The sequence below is a fragment of the Acipenser ruthenus genome, chromosome 28 (assembly GCF_902713425.1).
Source record: "Acipenser ruthenus chromosome 28, fAciRut3.2 maternal haplotype, whole genome shotgun sequence".
Classification (NCBI taxonomy): Eukaryota; Metazoa; Chordata; class Actinopteri; order Acipenseriformes; family Acipenseridae; genus Acipenser; species Acipenser ruthenus.
Genome location: NC_081216.1, coordinates 6,886,061 through 6,908,193, shown reverse-complemented (window position 1 = coordinate 6,908,193; position 22,133 = coordinate 6,886,061). Strand labels below are relative to the sequence as shown.

The 22,133-nt window shown below is 36.8% G+C and overlaps 1 protein-coding gene across 2 annotated transcripts; it reads right to left on the bottom strand.

Annotated features, from left to right (window-relative positions):
- Positions 1–1,066: 1,066 nt before the first annotated feature.
- LOC117434649 (26S proteasome regulatory subunit 8-like) lies at positions 1,067–19,267 on the bottom strand. 2 transcript variants are annotated; one of them, XM_059003354.1, is made up of 12 exons: positions 19,143–19,267; positions 16,605–16,676; positions 15,399–15,468; positions 15,080–15,177; positions 12,699–12,755; positions 8,279–8,509; positions 7,954–8,080; positions 5,339–5,529; positions 4,555–4,653; positions 4,098–4,208; positions 2,024–2,110; positions 1,067–1,638 (listed from the first exon to the last, which is right to left on the bottom strand). In XM_059003354.1, the coding sequence occupies exons 1-12, from the start codon at positions 19,185–19,187 to the stop codon at positions 1,585–1,587; spliced, it is 1,242 nt and encodes a 413-aa protein (XP_058859337.1). In that variant the 5' UTR covers positions 19,188–19,267; the 3' UTR covers positions 1,067–1,584. The 2 variants fall into 2 exon arrangements, with proteins under 2 accessions (XP_058859337.1, XP_033913137.1); XM_034057246.3 differs by lacking the exon at positions 19,143–19,267 and adding an exon at positions 17,593–17,697.
- Positions 19,268–22,133: the final 2,866 nt, after the last annotated feature.

The window sequence follows — 22,133 nt, the reverse complement described above, 5'->3', positions numbered from 1 at the left end:
TTTGGAAAGTTGGTAACTTTAAATAGTCGTAGTGCATCAAAATCCGTTTTGGGACGCGATAAATACATATGGGGGACGTAAGGGGCTCAATTTTCGGTTAATTGTATAACATGCCAGCTTGCTTTCTGTGCCATGTTTGCCCGATGTTTTTATACCACAATCTGTTTTGGGAAAGGTTAAGTAAATATGGGTGACGTAGATAGGTTTCCCTTCTGTGAGAATCAACTTTAAAATAAGTGGCCCAAAGTGATTTTACCTTTCAATACCCCAGTTACTCAATTTGTGTTACATTTGCGGTATGCGTGCAAGCTGGAATGCAACTAAGCCAACTTCACCATCGTCGGAAACTGAATTAGCTCAAAGCTCATTTCGCAATTTGATTATATCACTTAAGAAATAAACTGTCCCTTTTGTTTCATTCTTTGCTTTTGATGTTTTGCAATTTGAGCAAAATAATTTGCTCAAAGACCAAAATAACCTTTCATTTCATTCTTTGATACATTTAAAATCCTCAAATCGCAAAGTGGTTATTTTTATCGGTGATTGACCAAATCCTGACTCTAGAGTGTAACATATATATATAAAACAAGTAAATTACTGATAAGATTCTTATCTGGTCAAAGAGTTTCTACACAGCTTTATTCCATAAATATTAAACATCAGTGAAGTTACCAAATTGTTCCTTTTTTGGATAAAATACAATTATACTTAAAAACCAAAGCGCTACAGCCCATATATCAGTCTAAAACAGACTGCCTCTGGGTGGTGGTTTGAGAAAAACCTGTCTGGAAGACAATCCAGTGTGGAGCTTCTGCTATATTCACATAATATCAAATTTCACCAGTGACTCACAAAGCTGTATGTGGATTAAATAATCTGTATACAACTATAAACCCTGTTGCTTGCCATTCATTTTAGCCAAGTTTGCAATGTCCATTTCCCAAATGACTGCCAATTGTGTAGTTTACTGAATCCTAGGGAATACAACATTAGTTGCAAAAACATATAAACACTTTTGAGTTGTTTAAACTATTTATAGATAGCAGAAAGAAAGGAGTTAACAGTATTTTGTACGAATTCAAAACTTTAATGAGGTACAGTAGAGAATCTTTTACCAACGATAAATCACTGGCACAAAACAGCTTATAAATCAGCAACACATTGTTTTACTCTCTAATCACAGCAAGAGGACCTTTTTACTGTGCAGTGCAATCAACCATTTTTCAAAATTTGGGAGACAGGGTTTAAAACAGAAATCAGTTTCACATTAAGTGTGTCAACCATATTTTACTGAAATCAAAAAAAATTGAATGGACTGCAGAAATATGCTATTGCATACACAAAGTTTTGTGCAACTGCAAAATTTGCTTTCATTTTTTCATAAGAAACTAAACAGTAATGGAAAACACAGGTAAAGAAATGCATTGCACCCCAATGCTATAATAAAGTACATGACTGTTAGCTTTGTACAACAAATCCATAACATGATTTATAACTTGTAAAATCCATTTATTGAGAATGACATGAGAATATTTCTTTAAACAAAGATTAACAAAACAAAAGCGGTTGTGTATCCAAGGGCTGTTACTTCCAAAGCTTCTTGATGGACATGTTCTTTTCACTATCTTTTTGCATGACCTGTTACAAAAAAAATAAAGATTTTTATATTAACTACAAAATGAAACCTTAAGATCACACTGAAGTGATCTAACTTTGAATGTGTTCAAAATAGTTCCTAATCCTTAATATCCAGAATGGGTGACATTAGCAAAAATGTTTAACACAAAAAATAAAAAACATTCCAAGCTGGCAAATTCTGAAAGCTTAAAATTTCCTAAGGAGACTGACTTGACATTTTGTATCATCAATTCCTCCACAGCTTAACTATGCATCTTTGCCATTTGAATTGCAGATGAGATTGTTTACTGGTTAAGGAGTTGTACAAAGTAATAGTTATGGGTTGTCACCTAGATGGTTTTAAAAATACCCCACATGACAGTATCCTGGCCCTGTTCATCCTTACCTTGGCAACAGCCATCTCAAAGTCCTCTTGTGTAACATGAACCCTCCTCTCCCTCAGTGCATACATTCCGGCCTCTGTGCACACACCCTGCACAAAACAGTGATTGGTAGATTAATTGCAGCTCATATAACACCCTGGGGTCGTATTCACAAAGCTGACTGAAGTCGAAGACTGGTCATAAGTCACAATTTCGCCTTAAGCCTTATTCATGAATGAGTCTTAACGGAATTTTGGTCTTAAGTAAGGTCTTAACTTTAAGACTACGCTGAAGGAGGCTGAAGTCCAGATCTGCCATTGAAACAACTTTTTTTTTTCTGCCAGGCTCGACAGGTGATAGTATAAGATTTATTTGATAATCCAGATGACAATTGCCCTAAGCGTGTTTTTGTAGACAGAGGAACCCCGTTAAGTTTTTGGCGATAAGGAAACAAGCTGCCTGTTACTGAATCAGCGCACAGAGACTATCACGGACATTTGCAGAGCTTTTTTGAGATGTTATAGTAATAAAATAATGACTAGGATCGCATTATTGAGGAGTTTGGTGATAAAACGAGTGATCAGGAGATGATTGATTGGTATGTACAACTATTATTATTATTTATTTCTTACATAGGTGAAAGCTATAGCGAACGAAAGGGTGGCGCGGGGCTGGAGATGCCTAGTGAGTGCTTTGTTGATATGCAGGGCCATTTAAACCCGTTTGACTGTGAAAAAAAATACTTTTAAACAGCGCGTATAAAATTAACTGCGCATATGAAAATAAATTAGACCTGGCGTGCCTGACGTGCATTTAATAAATGGACCGCAAAGGGTTAAGAGGGTGTAGTAACACAGTCTGTTCCAACACTGCTTTTATACAGACAGAGGGTTTGTAAGTAATCAACAAAAGTTGGGACACCTGTAGGAATTGTTAGCATCAACTTTCAAGGCTTAATTTACTTCCATTGCTGCAGAACAGCTGTAAGTTGTTAACCCATTACTTGTTCCCTGAAAAAGGCCTTTTTGTATAACTCTAAAATGTACATTATTTTTCAGTTTTTGGTAACCTAAACTTTTTTTTTTTAACCTCTGGCAGTTTACCGCTTACCTTTGTACCATTTCAGGTTATTCACTGGACTTGAACTGCTTAAATTTCAATAAAAACTGGAAAAATGGGGGTGTTCTAAAACTTTTGACCGGTAGTGTGTAATATATACACACACACATATTTTATATATATATATATATATATATATATATATATATATAAATATAAAAAAATGAGGACTGCTTTTTCGTATATCCGAGTGCTGTCTGTATTTTGTGTTGTGTGTTCACACTGGACACTGCAATTTCTTACTTAGATTATGCAAGGCCCTTTATTTTAGTGGACCAAAAATTTCAGGTGTTTATATATATATTTTTTCTTAAATGTAGCGACTTTTATTCTTGCATTTTTCATCGACAAATGTGTTTTTTCATTATGTGCCTTTACACGGCACACTGTAGCTTTAAAGTTTAATGTTTTTTTTGGAAAATAATTTAAAATGACAAAACAGTGGACATACTGCAGCAACAGTGATTTGTATTTCACCAGTCAATAAATATTGTACTTTGATTTTTTATTGTGACTGTGTGCTTTGCTTTACTTTTGAATTTTAAGCATGCCTAATTGTAAACATAATCAATCTACCTAATGTTAAAAACACTCCCTCTGCAATAAGCCGATAATTTCAAATGTGAAGGCAGGAATCTTTTTTTTTTTAATTAAAATCAGAACTTACTTAAAAATGACAAACACAGGATTTTAATGTCATGACATTCACGCAATTTAAATATTCATTAATTTTCAAACACTTCAAATAAAACAAACATGTAAATGGCATTGTAAAATGAAAAAACTCGCCGTTTTGGTTCACGTTTATTAATTTTATATATTTATAAAAAATCTATATAAAAACCACTACTACTGTTTAAGTGAGGCTTTTCTAGCACAGTAAATGCATTCACTAAAAAATCACTTTGTGTATGTTGCCAGCTACTGGAGTTAAGACTGTATTAAATAAACTTTAAGAAAGTGGAAAGCTAGTCTTACCTTAACCTCAGCTCCAGATGCCCCTGGCATGAGCTCGGCAATTTTGCGCAGGTTAATGCCTCGTGTAAGATTCATCTTGCGAGAATGAATCTTCAGAATATCCAAACGGGCCTACAAACCAAAATGATGTACAAGCTTCTCATCAAAATACAGTTATTAAACTGTATCTCATGCAGAACCCCAGGTTTACAACATTTATGTAGATTTAAATATGCAATCAGATGAGCCACAAATGTTAGGTCATGTAAGGTAATCCAAGATTAGAGCTAATTGAGATAAATGTCTGAAATTTGCCTAAAGATGAAAATGTTCATCCCCAGTTATACAGCTATTGTCATTTTACTATTAATATTTCCTTGTCTAATTATTATTTGGGTTGGTAAATGCTTGAAATAAAAAATAAAACACATTTTAATGTTACTTCTTTTAAATATTAAAAATAAATAATAATAATTACCTCTTCATTGGGAGGAGGGAATTCAATCTTTCTGTCTATTCTACCTGGCCGCAGCAGGGCTGAATCCAAGATGTCGATTCGGTTAGTAGCCATGATGACCTTTTGATAAAGAAAAGAGTCCGATTTCCAAGAACTATCTGGGCATGGAGAATTAAAGCATAAAGATACTTTTGATTTCAAAACCACAAGAAACTGCAAGACACGGTATGTAGCAAGCTCAAGAGTAAGCAGTGCAGACTCTTGTGCACAAGAACAGTATGTATGCACATCAGGTATTTGATAAACACTAAGCTACTGAAAAGATTTGCGGTCACACTGACACACAGTACACCTTGTGTTGTGTTTTTTTGTTTTTGTTTTTTTTTACTCTTCTGTAGGACGAACATTAAATCCCCAGATTCAGAGAAGCAGCACTGGTTCTTCTGAAATGTCCTCCTCAAATTTCACAGAATTTACTGTAACATTACAAAATATTTACAGGTGTAGGGTTGGGGGGGAATAAAAACCGCAGTCATTTTAAGACAGCATTTTGTGATTAGTTTTCATAAGACACAGATAAGAAGTGGTCATTAGTAATGTATATTCACTGGCCTTCAGTAGAAACATGGCTGGACTAAGCTATGATTCTATCAGTTTTTCTATACCTTGTATTCTATTTGAAAATGAAAGCAAGAAACACAACCCAGACACCCTCATGAAACCAAAACATAAACCTGAAAAGTAATTTTTGTTTCTTAAGCTGTTGAAAACGCTGCAGAGATCCTAAGGTAAAGTCGAGAAGTACCTTGATGTTTTTGGTGGCCTCAAATCCATCCAGCTGGTTGAGCAGCTCCAGCATGGTCCTCTGCACCTCGCTGTCCCCCCCGGAGCCGCCCTCAAGACGCGACGAGCCGATCGAGTCAATCTCATCCATGAAGATGATGGACGGAGCGTGTTCTCTAGCCATCACAAACAGCTCTCGCACCATGCGAGCCCCTGCCACACAAAACACAATGCTATTCTAGCAGAGACTTTAAACATGTGTATCTACAAATAATTTAATTTAAGTTATTTGTGTGAAGCAGCTTTCCGAGCTCAGGTCAGAGCTTTAAAAAAGTCACCTGGTATACTATGTTCTACTGCCATATTAACAAATAGCTTTCCAATCTATTTCAATTACAAGAGTGGCTGCTTTCTGTGTCACTAGGCAGGGCAATGAAACTGGAATGTGGTAGGCATGAATGACAAAATATGATTTGGCCCACAGGCAGGGTTTCCCCTGGGTTCTAGATTTTTGTAGTCACTAGTGACTAATCCTTTCTAAAAACATTATTCACTCCAGATATTCAGTAGTCACTACTGGCGCACAGCTCAAGTTTTCAAGAGTCCTGTTTTTATTTTATACCTTAAATCACTGTATTGACCAAAACAATTATTTAATTAAACCATTTTAATAATGCTCTACAGTTTAAATAAATTGGTAATTTACAGCTGTAAAATTTTAAAACATTAAAACTCAAGAACCAGATTTATTTGCCCTGAAAAGCTACATACAGACACAGAATGCATTATGAATTACTTATACCATGTATGTCTTTACAATAAAAAGAAAAAAAACAGTGTTAGAATATTATATACAACCCATGGAAACAGAGTTTTGCAATAAGGCTGAAACTTTGCTGCTTGTTTTCTTTTTCTGTTATCTGATGCTTGTGAGCTTTGTTTGTTCTTTTTTTTCTGGTTTTCCGAATCCAAGTCTTCATCTTCTACAACGTGTTGTTCTGGTTGTTCTGTTTGTCATTGAAACAAATAAATATCGACTTGCAGGCATGAACGCACACAGGAAATAAAATAAGTTAAAGACTAGGCGTTTAGTTTTTAAAATGTCTTTTTTTGTATCCCAGACAGACTGCAGTAACCGCCCAACTGTTTATATTACATTTAAACAACAGGGCTTATTTAAAATGTACATATTTAATATGTGAATGAGCCGTGTGTGCACTGAACGCTCTGTCACAGCTCGTCAGTCTGGTGTTAGCGATTAAACGTTGATTACATGACAAAAGTTTGCAATAGATTGGCAAGTGGTACTGAATAAAATGCGTTGTCTGCCATTTCAGAATTTTTCTCGAGTACCCCCAGGGGTACGTGTACCCCAGTTTGAAAACTGCTAGAAGAAACCACATTACCAACAGATACAGTTTAATAGTAGTAGTATTTAAATGCCGTTGTCCTGACTGGTAAATTCTTCCAGCTTCCCCTTTTAGTTTGACAATTTCCATATAAAAAGACATTTTTATCTTGACATTTTTTATTCTTAGCCACCACGTAAATATTTGGTAAGTTTTCAAATCAATTGTTGCTTTATTTTTACAACACACGTTGGTGTTGTTGATAATATGATAAACGCGTATATCTGCTTCAGGTTAAAACGATTACAGAACACTACAAATAAAATGTCAAATATACACTATGTATTTCGTTGGTTTTGTGGATTTGCTATGTTTTTAACTTATTTTAATACTGCACATAATGATATGGTTTTGAAAATGCTACTTACCAAAACCATGCTGCACGTGAACTGTATTACATAAGAATTTCCTTTATTCCGATTCCAGTGGTGTTTTCTCAATGCAAGATGTATTGTAGGCATATATACAGTGCCGTATAAAACCACATACACTGTATATATATAATTTTACCATGCTCGTTATAGGCCTACTGGCGAAATGGTCAAGAGACAGTTGGTGCTTAACACATACGGAATACTTTTGGCCCTGAATTTTAGCATTTTTGGTCATAGAAAAGACACATTTCACATATTTTATAAAGTTACCGTAGGCTTTTTCTTTTTAAGTCAATGATGCGGTTTTCGTTTCACAAATCTTCTGCACACAGTATTTTTAAGCACAACTAGAATAACCTACATTTCAACAGTCACTGCCGAAGCTGATTACTTATTCTTCCAGACGTAATGGGTCGGGTGTAACAGGGATACAAGGTTATATTTGCGCAATATGAAACTGAGGCGCTGATTGGCTGACTGCATTTACGTCGCCTACCACGCGATGACAACGTTGCAGAGTCAATGAATCGATGAGGCCGAGGCGCTGATCTGATCAGAAGCAGTGACACTGGTTTAGCGATCCCTTCTTTTCAAGAAAGAGACTTTAACAAAAGGGATTTTTTTATAGTACAAACAGAAACGATCGTCACTAGTGACGATTCCACTTTTTTTTTTGTCGTCACTTTCAAAAAACATTCGCAAATTACGAGTGACGAGCGACAGCGAAACCCCTGCCCACAGGACTCAAGGGAGCATCCCCATCAACCATTTGATTGTACACCAGATTCCCACCGTTACCTGATACAGATGTACAGATTTGATTTTATAATTCAATAACATATGTCTTATCTCACCCTCTCCAATGAATTTCTGCACCAGCTCAGAGCCTGAAACCCTGATAAAGGTACAGTCTGTATGATGGGCTACAGCTCTCGCCAGTAGTGTTTTTCCAGTTCCTGGAGGTCCATAAAGCAACACTCCCTGAAATTAAAGCAAATGTGGTTTAATGCCAACCATAACAAAAATGGTATCTATAGGCCCAAGGGAGCTACCTGAAAAACAGAGGCCTGGCGTACTGGGGCCCAACCAAAACCCATGCCAAGGCAAATCTCCATGGGTATCTCGAGGCATTCTAAATATGTATAGGTAATTTTGAGGATGTCATGGTAGAGCACCAACCTTGGGCTGTGCAATCCCCAGGGCTTCAAACAACTCAGGGTGCTTAACAGGCAGCTCAATGACCTCCTTGATTTCTTTGATCTGCTTATCCAGGCCTCCAATCATTTCATAGGTGGAGTCTGGAACCTTCTCCACCATCATCAGTGACACAAGTGGGTCCACTTTGTTGGGCAGGATTTTGTGAAGGGTGTAGCTGTCGTTCCTAAGAGCCACGCGGCAGTTAGGGGTCACCTTCAACATGCAAAAAACAAATTGGCAGTTTTACATTGACCAATATACAAAAACAAAGCAAGGGAGCAAACTTAGGGAAATGGAATGCCAGATTAATTGGAGTTGTAAACATTAAGTAAAATGGAAATATCATCGATATGTCCAGAGGTTTAAACAATGTGGCAGTGAAACATACAATTAACAGTCAGCACCTACAATGGAACTTTGACAGCAAATAGTTGTGTACCAACTGTAAAGACACTGTCAGTGTGTAGTATGCAGTATTTTAATGTAATTTGTTTTACAACCTAAGTCTCTCATTCTTTTTTTCTATTATCACAAGTGTACTCTGTCATTTACACAGTGGGAATAATGTGAATGATTAAATTTGTGAGTTTAAACACATACATTGCAAAATTAAATAAGAAAATGCACACATTTAACCCTTATGAAATGAAGATAAGTCTGTTTGTTAATTAAAATATGAAAACATTTTCATCCGGCATTCTAAATACATGAGTGTATCCATCTGTCCAAATATTGGGCCTGGTCTGTTGCTTATAAAATCACAGTTATCAATTGAGTATAGTGCATTGAAATTAACTGAGGGAAGATTAATATTGTGTGCTTCCAAACAAAGCCTTTGTTTGTTGAGTTTCAGTCGCTCACAAGATTAGCAATGCTCTAGTACAGTGGTTTTCAAACTTTAGGCCCCATATCCCCTTCCAAATAATCTTGTCTACTGTGTACCCCCATCAGATTTAGGGTAATAATTAGTGGTCTACCTAATTCGGGATTTCACGGAAATTGGGAAATTGAGGGGTCACTGCGAAATTCACGTCTTTTAGGGGCCAATGCATACCAGACTATTATTGAGAGAAAAAGAAAACTAATTTAAAAACTACTGCACACCGCAAGCGACGCAAACTACGTATCTTAATTCTGTAGATATGGTTTTATATTTTTCGCCACCCAGTGTACAAACTGCACTTTTAGGGAAAAAAAAAAACAAAAACGTCCTTAGACAAATAACATTTAAAAAAAATACTCCAAAGCGGTTAACTTTCTTGTTTGCTGACAACAACGTTTTAATCAGCCTATCTATTAGTGCATCTGTACTGGCTTTTCAGTGACCTGTACTGTACAGTGGGAGGTGGAACAAAGTCAGTGTTGCACTGCTATTTTGATTTAGGTTACTAAAATCTAGTTTTCAGCATTGGAGAGAAGACAAAAAGTATTCCTGTCGATTATAGCCAAGTTAAATCAGTACTGCGGGTACGATCTAGCACAGCCACTTCGCTTCAAACAGCCTGCTGCTTGCTTACTTTTTTTTTTTTTTTTTTTTTTTTTTTTTTTTTTTTTTAAACGCAGTTAGTATCGTAGACCCGAACAGGCACATTCTTTCTTTTGACTTGGTACAATGTATGGGCAAGTCTTCACACCAGAGACAGAGAATGCCGGCAGCAACAGCTGGGGGATGTTGCATGCTTGTCTTTAACAAACGACAGCAGTCCGTTTTAGTAAGGAAGCAAGTATCACTATTTTTAGGCTTTTATAAGGCTCTGAATTATTATCTACTTAGATTTATTTAAATGTTTAAACATGTCCGCGAAATCCTATTTTTATTCCATAACCTACCCGAGAAAAATACGTAAATTATCAGCGATTTAAGTAGACCCGTAGTCATAATATACCTAAAAAATAATGGTCTTTTCTAATTTCTAGATAAAGTACTGTAAATGGAAAACTGCTGTTAAAAACAAACAAAATAAAATGTTATTAGTTAACAACGGTGCAAATGCACCAACTAAAAATGCTATGCAAAATTATTCCAATAAGTCGCCAATAAGTAAGCCGAAACAAGTCCAAAAACATTATGCTTCTGAAAAACAAAACTAAGGTTCCAAACAAATAAAAAAGCAATTGTCAACAGAAGTCATGCATTTCTTCAAACAAATGCAGACGTGTAGAGTAAACAGATTTTCTTTTATTTATTTTTTATTGAACTCAAATTTGATCCACGAACACGCTGTGTGTGTCTTGTGCAGTATCGAATCTAGCCAGAATAACCAAATTGTTTTGAAGTGAGTATTTCCAAAAGCTAATTTGTTGAAAGCTAATTTGTTGAAAGTAGAAAGGGGATATTTATATAGAAGCGTGCAGTAGTCTGTTCATGTTAATCAGCTGTAAGACTCTCTCCCTACACCCCGACTCGACCTCTCTGCTCCTCCTGCACTAGAAGACTGGCTCTACCTCCTCTACGCTCCCCTGCCCGCTCCTTCTCCACCCTCGCCCCTCAGTGGTGGAATGACCTTCCTACAGATGTCAGGACTGCCCAGTCCCTGACCACTTTCCGGCGCCTCCTCAAGACTCACCTCTTCAGACAGCACCTGTAGAACTCCTCTTTTTTTTCCTCTGGACACTTATCACTCTTCCTTAAATCCGCTTTACTTGCTCTTATCTGCCCCCTATTTTACTGCATTTAATCCTGTACTTGAATACTGTAATCTGTCACAAGTGTTATTTACTCTGTAGTATTTTGTATTTAATTATATCCCGATGTAACTATCACTGACACTTATCTGCTCCGTTATTGAATGGTATTTTGTTATACTTGTACTTGCTAGAACCAAAGTCATTGTATTTTTATCTTGCTCCTAATTGTATTATTACTTGTACTGTGATTCTTGAAATGTATTTTTGTTTAAGACTGTACGTCGCCCTGGATAAGGGCGTCTGCTAAGAAATAAATAATAATCCCGGCATTCCATATTTGTAATAATAATAAATAAATAAATAAATAAATAAATAAATAATATTGGGCTTTTGCCTTTAGCAATATTTACTGGTGTGGAGGCATAGGGTAATGCACTCACACGACAAAAGAGTTCTTCAACGAATTAATTAATAATGAAAACACATAAAAGCACTGCAAGTAAAGATAACAGTTGTGTCGCTCCAGTGCAGAACAAGTGAGTGATTTCACTGTCTAAGCAGGGCGGCCCAGCTCCCTGCTCAACTCAATAATACGTAAAGGTAAATAAAACACTGAACTGATTAAACTACTAACACTGAACATTTAAACTTCAGAGTAAACTTACCTAGTACATACTACACATTTTTAAAAGAAGTAACATCATACAATGACAATCTGCGTTTCTTTTTTTTTTTTTTTAGCCCACTTACTCCAGTCACCATCACCTTGCTATTTAAATATGTAATTTAGCCATATGTGCACTCAATGCTCACTCACTGTCAGCAGCCAGCTGTATTCATAGAGCTAACCTTGCCCAAAAGAAAGGAAACGTACACCAGTATGGCTGTTGTTTTACTTTAAAGGAGATTCAACATTGTTGATTTGATTTCTAAGTCACAAAGTACTACAATGTGGTACAAATGCGTTGTCTACCATTACAGGATTTCTCACGTACCCCTTGACGAGAGCTTGCATACCCCAGTTTGAAAACCACTGCTCTAGTAATATAATAAAGAAATCGGGTATGCTGTAGCATTTGCAGCATATTTTAAAGCTAAGCCTCTCTGTCTAAAATGGTTTCTAAGATATGAGCCTTGAAGCATCACCTACATAATACTGACATAAAAAGGGTTATTTGTTCTTGTACGATATCCATGATTGAACTTCTGCTTTAAATAAAAATATATATAAATAAATAAATAAATAAATAAATAAATAAATAATATAGGGCAGCAGTGGGGAGTAGTGGTTAGGGCTCTGAACTCTTGACCGGAGGGTCGTGGGTTCAGTCCCAGGTGGGGGATACTGCTGCTGTACCCTTGAGCAAGGTACCTTACCTAGATTGCTCCAGTAAAAACCCAACTGTATAAATGGGTAATTGGATGTAAAAATAATGTGATATCTTGTAACAATTGTAAGTCGCCCTGGATAAGGGTGTCTGCTAATAAATAAATACATACATACATACACATACAGTTACGTAAAGCCAATATCTCAAAGCTTTAGGTCCTCATCATCAAGGAACCAAAAAGCCACATGACCCCAATGAGGCTGCCATCTTAGGTCATTGTTAGATTTTGACAGAGAAGTTCCACAACACTGAAAATGTGATCTAAAATGGCTTATCAGTTGCAAGTGCAGGAATGCCTAATAAATCAATCAATCAATCAATCAATCAATCAATCAATCAATCAATCAATCAATCAATCAATAAATAAATAAAATTTGACTTACATCGTTGATATCAATGTTTTTGTCTACATCCACAACAAACTTTCCCTCCGGATGAACCTAAACACAAAATGATGTTATCAAATCTTTAAGCAGTACGTAAAAAAAAAAAAAAAAGTAAATATTCTTGTACAATATATAGAGGATACTGAATGATTGTTCGTGGTATATGGTTTTTATTCACCGCAAGAGGATGTCCCAGTAAATCATGATCCCCGACAGGCAGAGTGGTTCACGTAAGGACATACAGTCAGCACTCACATATCCTACCCTATACATTTTTTAATTCAATCACGGTTAGACGAGTGTGATGCATATCTGGTTATTTCATCTGATTTGACGTGTATGTAGAAAAATGTTGTAACCTGCCCCCTAACACCCAAACAACCCCCTGCCCTGCACACACACACACACTGCATACAAAGAACAAATATGACTTGCATGTGAGGAACTGTACAGGGAGACGTTCATTTTTTAATTGAAATTTGTCAGCGCATGAGTTGGGGGAATAACACAGCAGTAAGACACAAACATGTTCGCTTTTTCAGGGAACACAAAAAAGATACAATGTAAAAAATACATAGCTGAAAAGGACTGTTTTAAAACAAGTAGGCTTCGATTTAGATGTACTGTAGTTGGTTTTGTTGGTACAGTACTATATTTTCAACAGAAGTAGTATTTTAATTCAGAACAGGATTCTGAAAATATCACTTCCCAAGAGAGACGACTGGACATGTGTACTGTAATACAGTACAAACTTTTAAATTTGTTACGTATTGTAGTAGTATGTAAAATTCCCCATTAACCCAATAGCAAAATGAAATCAAAATGTTACCCATGCACAGAACTGCTTAAAACGTAAACCGTACCCAAAGTCAGTATTCAAAATTACAGAATATAGTGCTTGATAATGTCAGTTAACTTGGAAATGAAAGTGCCCAAAAACAACTAAAGATCACAGATCTTTTTTTTTTAAATGCATCACAGTACCTAAAAGTTTAATGATTAACTTTTACATTACCGTGCCTTGTCTCGTTCGCATTGTTTTTGGAGGAAGTGCTGTGTAACTGCAGTGCACAAAAGACAGGCTGATTTGCCATCCCAGGAAAAAAAAAAAACGTAGGCTGCAACAGTTAAACAAGTCAATTGTAACATTGAAGAGATGGGCTTTGTATCAGAAAACTGGTGACAGATATCGAGTGTGACAGAAATTGAGTGTGACGGGTAAGTGCATTAGATTTGTTACATATATAATATAAGGACGGTAAAACGCGACTGACATGTATCTGAGTGTTGTATATCCGAGTGCTGACTGTACACTTAAGGGGAATAAAAGCCGTATAACACGAACGATCATTCAGTATTCTGTTTATACACAAGTATATATTTAAAACACATAGCAATAACGTGTACATTTTTTATATTAAATCAATTCATTCAGGGACTTTACTTTCATTGTCAACAGACTTTGATGTGGATTAATTCCAAACCCTGTTTATGGCCTCTTCGCAACTGCCTTTAGACAGAACCTTGGGCTCAGTCTGTCAATTTACATCCTCTCTGTTGTTTCATACCTTTACCGGTTTTAATGAAGGGGCTACAGCCTGCTCAGATAAGTCAGATCGGTAATGGCATTTCTTGACTAAACTGTTGTTTCCTACCATTACAGGTATTAATGAAAGGGCTACAGGCTTTTTGGATAAATCAGACGCAGGCAGATAGATAACTGGCATTTCTTGACTAAACACGTTCAAGAAATTGGGAGCCCACATCAAAACAATAGAAATTTGAAATTATTTCAGACATTTTAAAGTCGTTATAAAACACGTATAGGTGGCAGTATTGTTTGAACTACCGACACCCAGCTCCGTCCTGAATTTCAGCAGCACAGCACTGGATTGGAATGCAAACAAAGACACATTCAAAACTAGTCCCGGTAAGCATGTTTCCCCATCATGTTATCCCACTCTATTGAGATAACAAAAATATATCCCACGCTAGATATACCCACTCTTGTGGTATAAATATTTACATACACCAATTCTGGACAACCCACCGAGGGACACATCTTGTTCAGAATTCAGTACATTTTATAGCAAAGTCAAAATCAGGGTTGGGGTCAATTCCTATACTTCAATTTCAATTCCAATTCCTTCAAAGAAATAAAGTTGGAGGAATTGATTAGAAGGGAATTGGTAATTGATTTTAAAAAAATTGGAACTGAAAAAAAAAAGGTATTGACTCTGATACTGATTAAAATACATTTTAATAAAATGCCAATGCTATGCTCCCTTTCATGTTTGGCCAGTCTCGATCCAAAACACATGTCTAGGAAAGAAGCCGGTTTCATAATAGCTATTTTTTAGCATCTATAGAAGACATACCTTGACAAGCACTTTCTTCTTATCCATGGCTCTCACCACCTCTCCTACATATGAGCCCTGCTCTTGCAGCAGCTGAAGCTCTTCACGTAAAAGGCGAACTAAATGAGAAAAAGCATGACTTTAATGCAAATCCCCAATAAAATAAGTCTGTATCTTTAGACATGGGTATACATGCACACAAAAAAATCATATATACAGCTAAAAAATGTTTATACTATTCACTGCATTAGCCTTTGGCTGTGGTAACCATCAGCTATCCGTGTGATAAAAATACACAGGATCTTGACTTTAAATGGGTTTCTAATAACCGGTAGATTACCTTTTGCATTTAGCTCATTCCTCTGAGCCTGCAGACGCCTGAGGTTCTGACTCTTTTCATTAACCGTCAGCTTTTAAGAGAAAAGAAACAAATTCTGTTATCTAAGTTACTGTGCTCTAACTTTCAGGGCATTGTTTTTTTAGAAATCTGTCACAAACAGTATTTTGTGTTTATCATTTTATCAGAGCTGCTTCCATCTGCAAAGACAGCCAGCTAGAGAAAGCACAGATTGTGCTGTCATTTACATTTATAAATAAGTTTAAATTTTGCAATGACACTGCTTCGTGCTTAAAAACAAAAACAAAAAAAGTGTGCATATATTAGGGATGGGACTAATACAGCGGTTCTGAATAATTTTCCTTTAAGGTCTCACTGAACCGACACATTTTAATTGAAAGCTGGTTAAACATTTAAATCACACAATTAAGGTTGTGCTGAGTGTATAATCTCCGAAGTGCTTTCAATTAAACACAAATTGTCACCTTTTAATCTAGACAGATGAGTTTTGCATGGCCGATACAGATCCACATTATAAACACATAAGCATAACAATAGTGTGTAACGTCTTCAGGTAGGGTTTGAATTGAAATGTGTCGGTTCAGTGAGGCCTTAAAGGAAAATTATTCGGAACCGCTGTATTCGTCCCACCCCTATCATATATAAATATTAGGAGTTTTAATCAATGAATGATTAATCACACCTGTGGGCTTTGATCGATTAAAAAACAATTGATCTATTAATCTTGTCTACCTGAATGCAGTATCAAAAACCAGTGCGCAAAAAACTAATAGCAGGGGGTACTTCTAAAGACCTTGGCAAAAGGACAGCGAAAAGGTATACCCAATATTTCACAATATCAAAAGAATGAAGAAAAAAAGACTGCAACTTTCAACATTTGCTCATAGATGCCTTCCTTTCATGGCAGTACTACATGTTGATCTTATCTTAGTCGCAAGTGTATTTTAATACAACTTCATATCACTAGCAAAATAGCAAACAGGTGATTAATTGTTTAATAAATCAGATGACTAATTGATCAACAGAAAATGCCAAGAACAAAACTCCTAATAAATATGCATGACGTATGTATGCATGCAAAAGCAGACATTCTTCAGAAGCAATGTGTTGACCAACTGATTAATCTGCCAATTACATAGAATTATTTTGACAAACATCTCTGAGTTGAACAAACACTATTCTTATTACCTGAAGGTCTTCTATTTTGGAGAGGTAATACTGTCGGAGGCCTGTGCCTCCTTTCACCTCCTCCATCTCCATCTGAATGAGACACAAAAACATCAACATATTAAAACAACAAAATTTACTTAAGTAGTACAAAAATTACAAATGTCAATGTTTGTGTTGCTATGATTGTAACAATTTAACATACATGCTTATGGACTGCTCCATGAAAATGGTATGGTTTTACACTGACAAGTCTTAAATATCTACAACAAGCCCAATGTTTGTGGTTAGCAGACCATTCTCAAATACAAACACGTTTGATCATCAAAACGTTTTGTGCTTGCCAGTAGAATGTCATCGATGTAATATATTATTCCATTAAGTAAACACTTTCAAATATGAAAAACAATACAAATACTAGTCATGAGTCAGACTAGCTGGAAGTTTCAAATTACCGACACAAACTTAGGAGATGGGCAAGCCAGACAGTTCCTATAAGATTCTTCGACGTCATGGCATTTTGCATTTATTTTACTACTATATATTTATAATGTTTAACTATATTTTCTGTAGCGTTTTCTACTGTCTATATGGACACTCTTGCTATAGTGCTTTATTATGGCTTCTGCTGGCACATAAACAAGGCCAATCAATGCAAGTTATTGTTGCGATTATGCAGAACTTTTTACAATGTAAGAGCTTCAATTAATTATAACGCGGTCAACAAAATACTTAAAATATAACTCTCATCAGAGCTATACAATGACATATATGTAATGTTTATAACCCGCCGGTTCAAACAATAAAGTGCAAGTCATGTTACATGTATGCATCACTAAGTACAAAATGAGACCGCAAACTGCTGTTTATTATACATTTTAAAAATTAAATGTTGAACAGATGAAGAGATAATACAATCCGAGTACGCTTGAACTCCATTCAATTCAATAACCGATTAGATCAAATTAACTGTAATGAAGAGTTTAACAAATATCAGTGAATGACTTACATGTTCCGGACCGTCCACCGCCATCTTGCAATATGTGAACTTCCAGTCAACAGAGGCATCCTGGGTAGACCATAAAGCCCACCCTGTCTAATACAGCGCCCCCTGAAGGATATCATAGGGCGAGCGAGTGTATTTTGAAGTCAGGATGGTGAACTTTGAAGTAGTTTTTTTTTTTTTTCCAATAGTAGGGTTACCATGTGGCTCCAGATTAACCGGACGCTGTGAGACAGAACGGGATTTCAAACTTGCCCCTAAATTGAAATAAATGAAGGTGTAAATGAACCATCCTTAGCTACAATTAATAATGGTGCTTAAATACCCGCATGCGCGTCAAATAATTGTATTATACCAAGAATGAATTGCAGCCAGTCGCTATTTTTTTCTGTTTGTTAAAATTCAATCGCCCATTTTATTCTGCAAATACAATTTCATCATCATCTCGTTGCTCTGTCGATAAATTAGCTATTCGTTCATTAAGATCTGATCAGAAGCAGCTGATCAGTGTGAATTGTTTGCAGTGCCCAAGCAATTCCACCACAGCAGGATTAATCTCAGCAAAGGTGGAGCTCATTTATACGTGAATTACTTTCAATTTAGGGGGAATTTTGAAATTCCGGTCTGTCTCAAAGCGTCCGGTTAATCTGGAGTCATATGGTAACCCTATTATAATAAGGAGCACTCGTCTTTTCCAAACCTTCTAATGTCATGTTATTCACATTATATATTAAACCTACCTGGCACCGCTCAGAATGAACCACAAATACCAAAAGGTGGGCGGATAGATACAGCTTAACCTTTAAAAGGTTCAGGGGCTTTTTTGTGGTGCATATTTACCTGAAAAGTTTTCGTTTTTTTAGTTTAAATATTACTGTATACTGGGCAAAACGAGCCCTTGGAACTTTTTTAACTACCGTATATACCGACCTTTTTAAATTGTATGACGACCTCTCTTGGCAACTTGATATTTAATTTTTGGTTTGTGAGCAGTGCCAGATAGTTCTTGTATTTATGAATAAAATGGCATTAGATTTATAAGAAGGTATTTGTGAAATAACAGCATGTAACTTCCCACGTGATTTTAACCAATTTCTCACTGTTTGATTGTATGTTATTTTATCTTTGAACGACAATGCAAACTCAATAATCAAATCTAAAATGTGTATTCCTATAATAGTGTAATTCTAATAAGGAGATTAGCCGAAATTATAATATACTGCAAAATTAGATTACTCTTTTTCTTGAAGCACGGGGGAGGGGGCAAAGGCTAAACTAGTAAAAATTGTAGTGAATAATTATCACAAGCAACAAATTGACAACAGACCTTTATTTGTGTTTACATACACTGGCGCTAGAAGTTATCAATTTAGGGTTTGTGAAGTAGCCTGCCATGTTGAAAATCTGTGAAATAAATCACTGTCGCGTTTAAACTTTTTCAAGTGTATAATCTAGCACTGGTAATGCCAACAAAGTATAGCCCGCCGAGCTCCAAATTACGCCTTACTACCAGGCATGTTCTTGCCAACTGAAAATAATATTCAAATGTACAGTACCTTCTGCTTTTGTCGTCGACCTGCTCTAGTCCTGCGGTGGTACATGATGACGGCTTAAATACGATAAACTGGAGATACCAATATTCTTCTCAGTGAATACAATTCTTGACTGTTTCTCTTCGTGCAGTTAGTTTTATGCCATGTGGATTTGGCATGCCCTTGTTTTACTGTTTTCAAATAAAAAGTAACTGCTGTTCCCGCTCTGAGTTGAATCACACGTCAAGATTCTGTCGTTATGCTGTTCATTGGTTAATTCATATTTAAACGAGTCAGTGTCATCAGCCAATCATCTTCCAGCTATAGCGGGCATTAATACACGGCGAGGGCGCTAACGAAAAAGTCAAGGTCAGCTACCAAACGTAGCTGACCTTGATGCGGACTCTACCACTATTAGAAAACGATTTATTTCTTTATTTTGTCTTAAAAAAACTTCTAAACCGACATTTACCTTGAACTTCTGATCTTTCCCCGGGTAACCTTCCGCTGAGGAAAATAGTCCCTAACATAATTAGGCTAGAAAAACGACATACACGAAACTTCTTGTTGGAGGCGGGCCATCATTCAAGCTGGCAGGGAGTGGATTGACTGGTGCGGAAAGAACTGAAACAGGGTTGGCAGTTTGACTGGTTGATTTTGGAGCAATGTGTTGTTTGGATCCAACAGATGACAGAATTGAGGACCAGTCGTGTCTTTTCTGTTGATTTGCTGTCCAGCAGCTGCGAATTGAGCCGCCTTTACGGTGTCCTGTCACAGACAAGATTTCCTTGTTTTAGACCACCGTCAGAAAGTATGTTTAAGTAGCTTTTTATGTTATCAGATTAGTTGTAGAGTACAATTTTAAGGGAAAAATCTGGTATCTATGCGCGGATTGATTTAAAATTTAATTCACAGTTAAGCACTTCAAAGTTCCAGCGGGCATCAATGCAAAATAGAAGCCTGCTAGATCTGGAAGCTGATTGGCTGTTCGCACTCAACCGTTTTCTAATACACAGGGCCTCAGATTTTGAGGGGCCTCAATATATATATATATATATATATATATATATATAATACAATATGTGAAAAATGAATAAGTAGCGTGTGACTGTATGGATCGGAACAACACGTCTGTTTTACCAAGCCGTATTGCGTTGGAGGAGCAGGGACTGCCTGATCATATGACTTGACCTGCGATCAAGTCACGTGCCACTTTTATCAGGTGTGCTGCGGCGCGAACGTGATGCAGATCAGAACCTGTAAATGTCTGAAAAAGCAGCATCTAGGAGGTATGAGAGCGATGCTGAAAAGCAGAAACACACCAAGTACAGCGTCAGCGCGAGGAAGATGTTAAACAAAACACCAACGCAGACACGCTGTTTTAATACAATACCAACAAATGTATGAAAAGGTACCAGTACATGGGAGAGAAATAAACAGGAAGGAACGACCTAGATTTATATGGATTAGAGTGGGGCAATCTCCATGGAAAAATTAAAATAAGTGTCACCTTTTTCTCACTCTATTGTGGTAGTAGTTTCGGGTTGTGTCTGTTTCCATGTAGTTTTCTTTTAGACTGATAAATTCTCGTTCCAAATGCAAATAAACTAATTCATATTAAAATACCGGAGGCAGTATGTTTGTGTATTTTCAAAGTTCCAGTTTGGCCTTGTGCGACTTACTGATATCGTACAGCTTTCGTAAACCGGGTTTCCATGAAGTTTTTAGGTTGTATTAAAACACAGCCTGCCTCAAAAAAACAAACAAACCAAAATACGTCGTCCCTGTGTGTGTAGTTCTACAGATTCTGCTGACACAAATACTAATATAAAAACAACATTACATAAGAAGGCGCTGTCTACTATCGTTGTATTATTTGCTAAACATTTTTTGGCTGCATATATATTTATTATAAACCTATTATACACATACATATTCGTAATAGATAAGGACAACACATTTCCAGATAACTTGCTATTACGACAAAAGAGTCTGCAGTTTGCATTTCCCATTTTGTATTTGAAACTGCCAGTAACTAACGCTGTGGTCAATGCTCATTTTCAAAACTGGCGCTAATGCAAACACTGAATCAGGTAAAATATGGATCAGCTAAGACTGAATAATTTGACATTAATGTTAATCGAGTGTGGTGGTAGTAAAACGTTGGGTTACTCACATAACCCTGGTTCCCTGAAAAAGAAGACGACCACCGACATTATGTATGAACTCTCTATATCAGAGCTGCCGGAAGGCCCCTTCCTGGGATGACGCACTCTGTCCCGCCCACCGAGGGAGGAAAACCATCATACTGAGTGATGTAGGGGAAATAAATTCACACCAGTCCATTGTCTTTGTAGTAAGGAAAAGCTTTAATCACAAGCCCGGGAGGTTACACGAGTGGCATTCCACAAGGCAAGCTCTAAGAACAACAGTTTGCAACGTTACTTATGCCTCATTATGATTGCACAATTAGTACCGCTTATTGCTTAAAGTTTGTTGCATAGGTGTGTGAGTCCATTTGTCACTTAGTGATTGGTGCTGCTTCTGCCGCAGGGGCTGTCTAAGACGAACTTTCTGGAAGTTTCTGTACTTGGCTCTGGGGTAGTTCTCCCTCTGTCCTTGCATGCAGCTTATCAGGTACACAGCCACGGTTGGTTTCGGCTCCTGGTATTCTTCACATCACATGTAATCTGGTGGCTGCAGCTGGTGTAATGTCTACACACCCTGGTTAGTCATTAGTTTGTTAAGCTTATAATCCCTACTTCACTGAGGAAGCCATTTCTATTTTTCCATCAAACTAGTGAGGGCAATTGATGCAACCTCGTGGTCTTCTCTTTCAGGGAACCAGGGTTACGTGAGTAAACCAACATTCCCTTTCAATTTGAAGATGACCACCAACCACATTATGTATGGGATAATGTATACCAGAGTCGCTGCGAGGGAGAAGGAACAGCAGCATATCAAGGATGCACCAGAACCGCATAACCCCAGGGTTAGCGGTGTGAGCTTACACCC

Bases quoted from the DNA above. Each gene is read 5' to 3' on its own strand.
- LOC117434649 (XM_059003354.1), bottom strand. From the start codon at position 19,187: ATGTACCACCGCAGGACTAGAGCAGGTCGACGACAAAAGCAGAAG. The intron at 12,756-15,079 runs GTATGTCTTCTA...TTTTGTGTTTAG, and splicing joins AGAAGAAAGTGCTTGTCAAG to GTTCATCCGGAGGGAAAGTT. The intron at 5,530-7,953 runs GTGAGATAAGAC...TTTGTGTGGCAG, and splicing joins GCAGAAATTCATTGGAGAGG to GGGCTCGCATGGTGCGAGAG.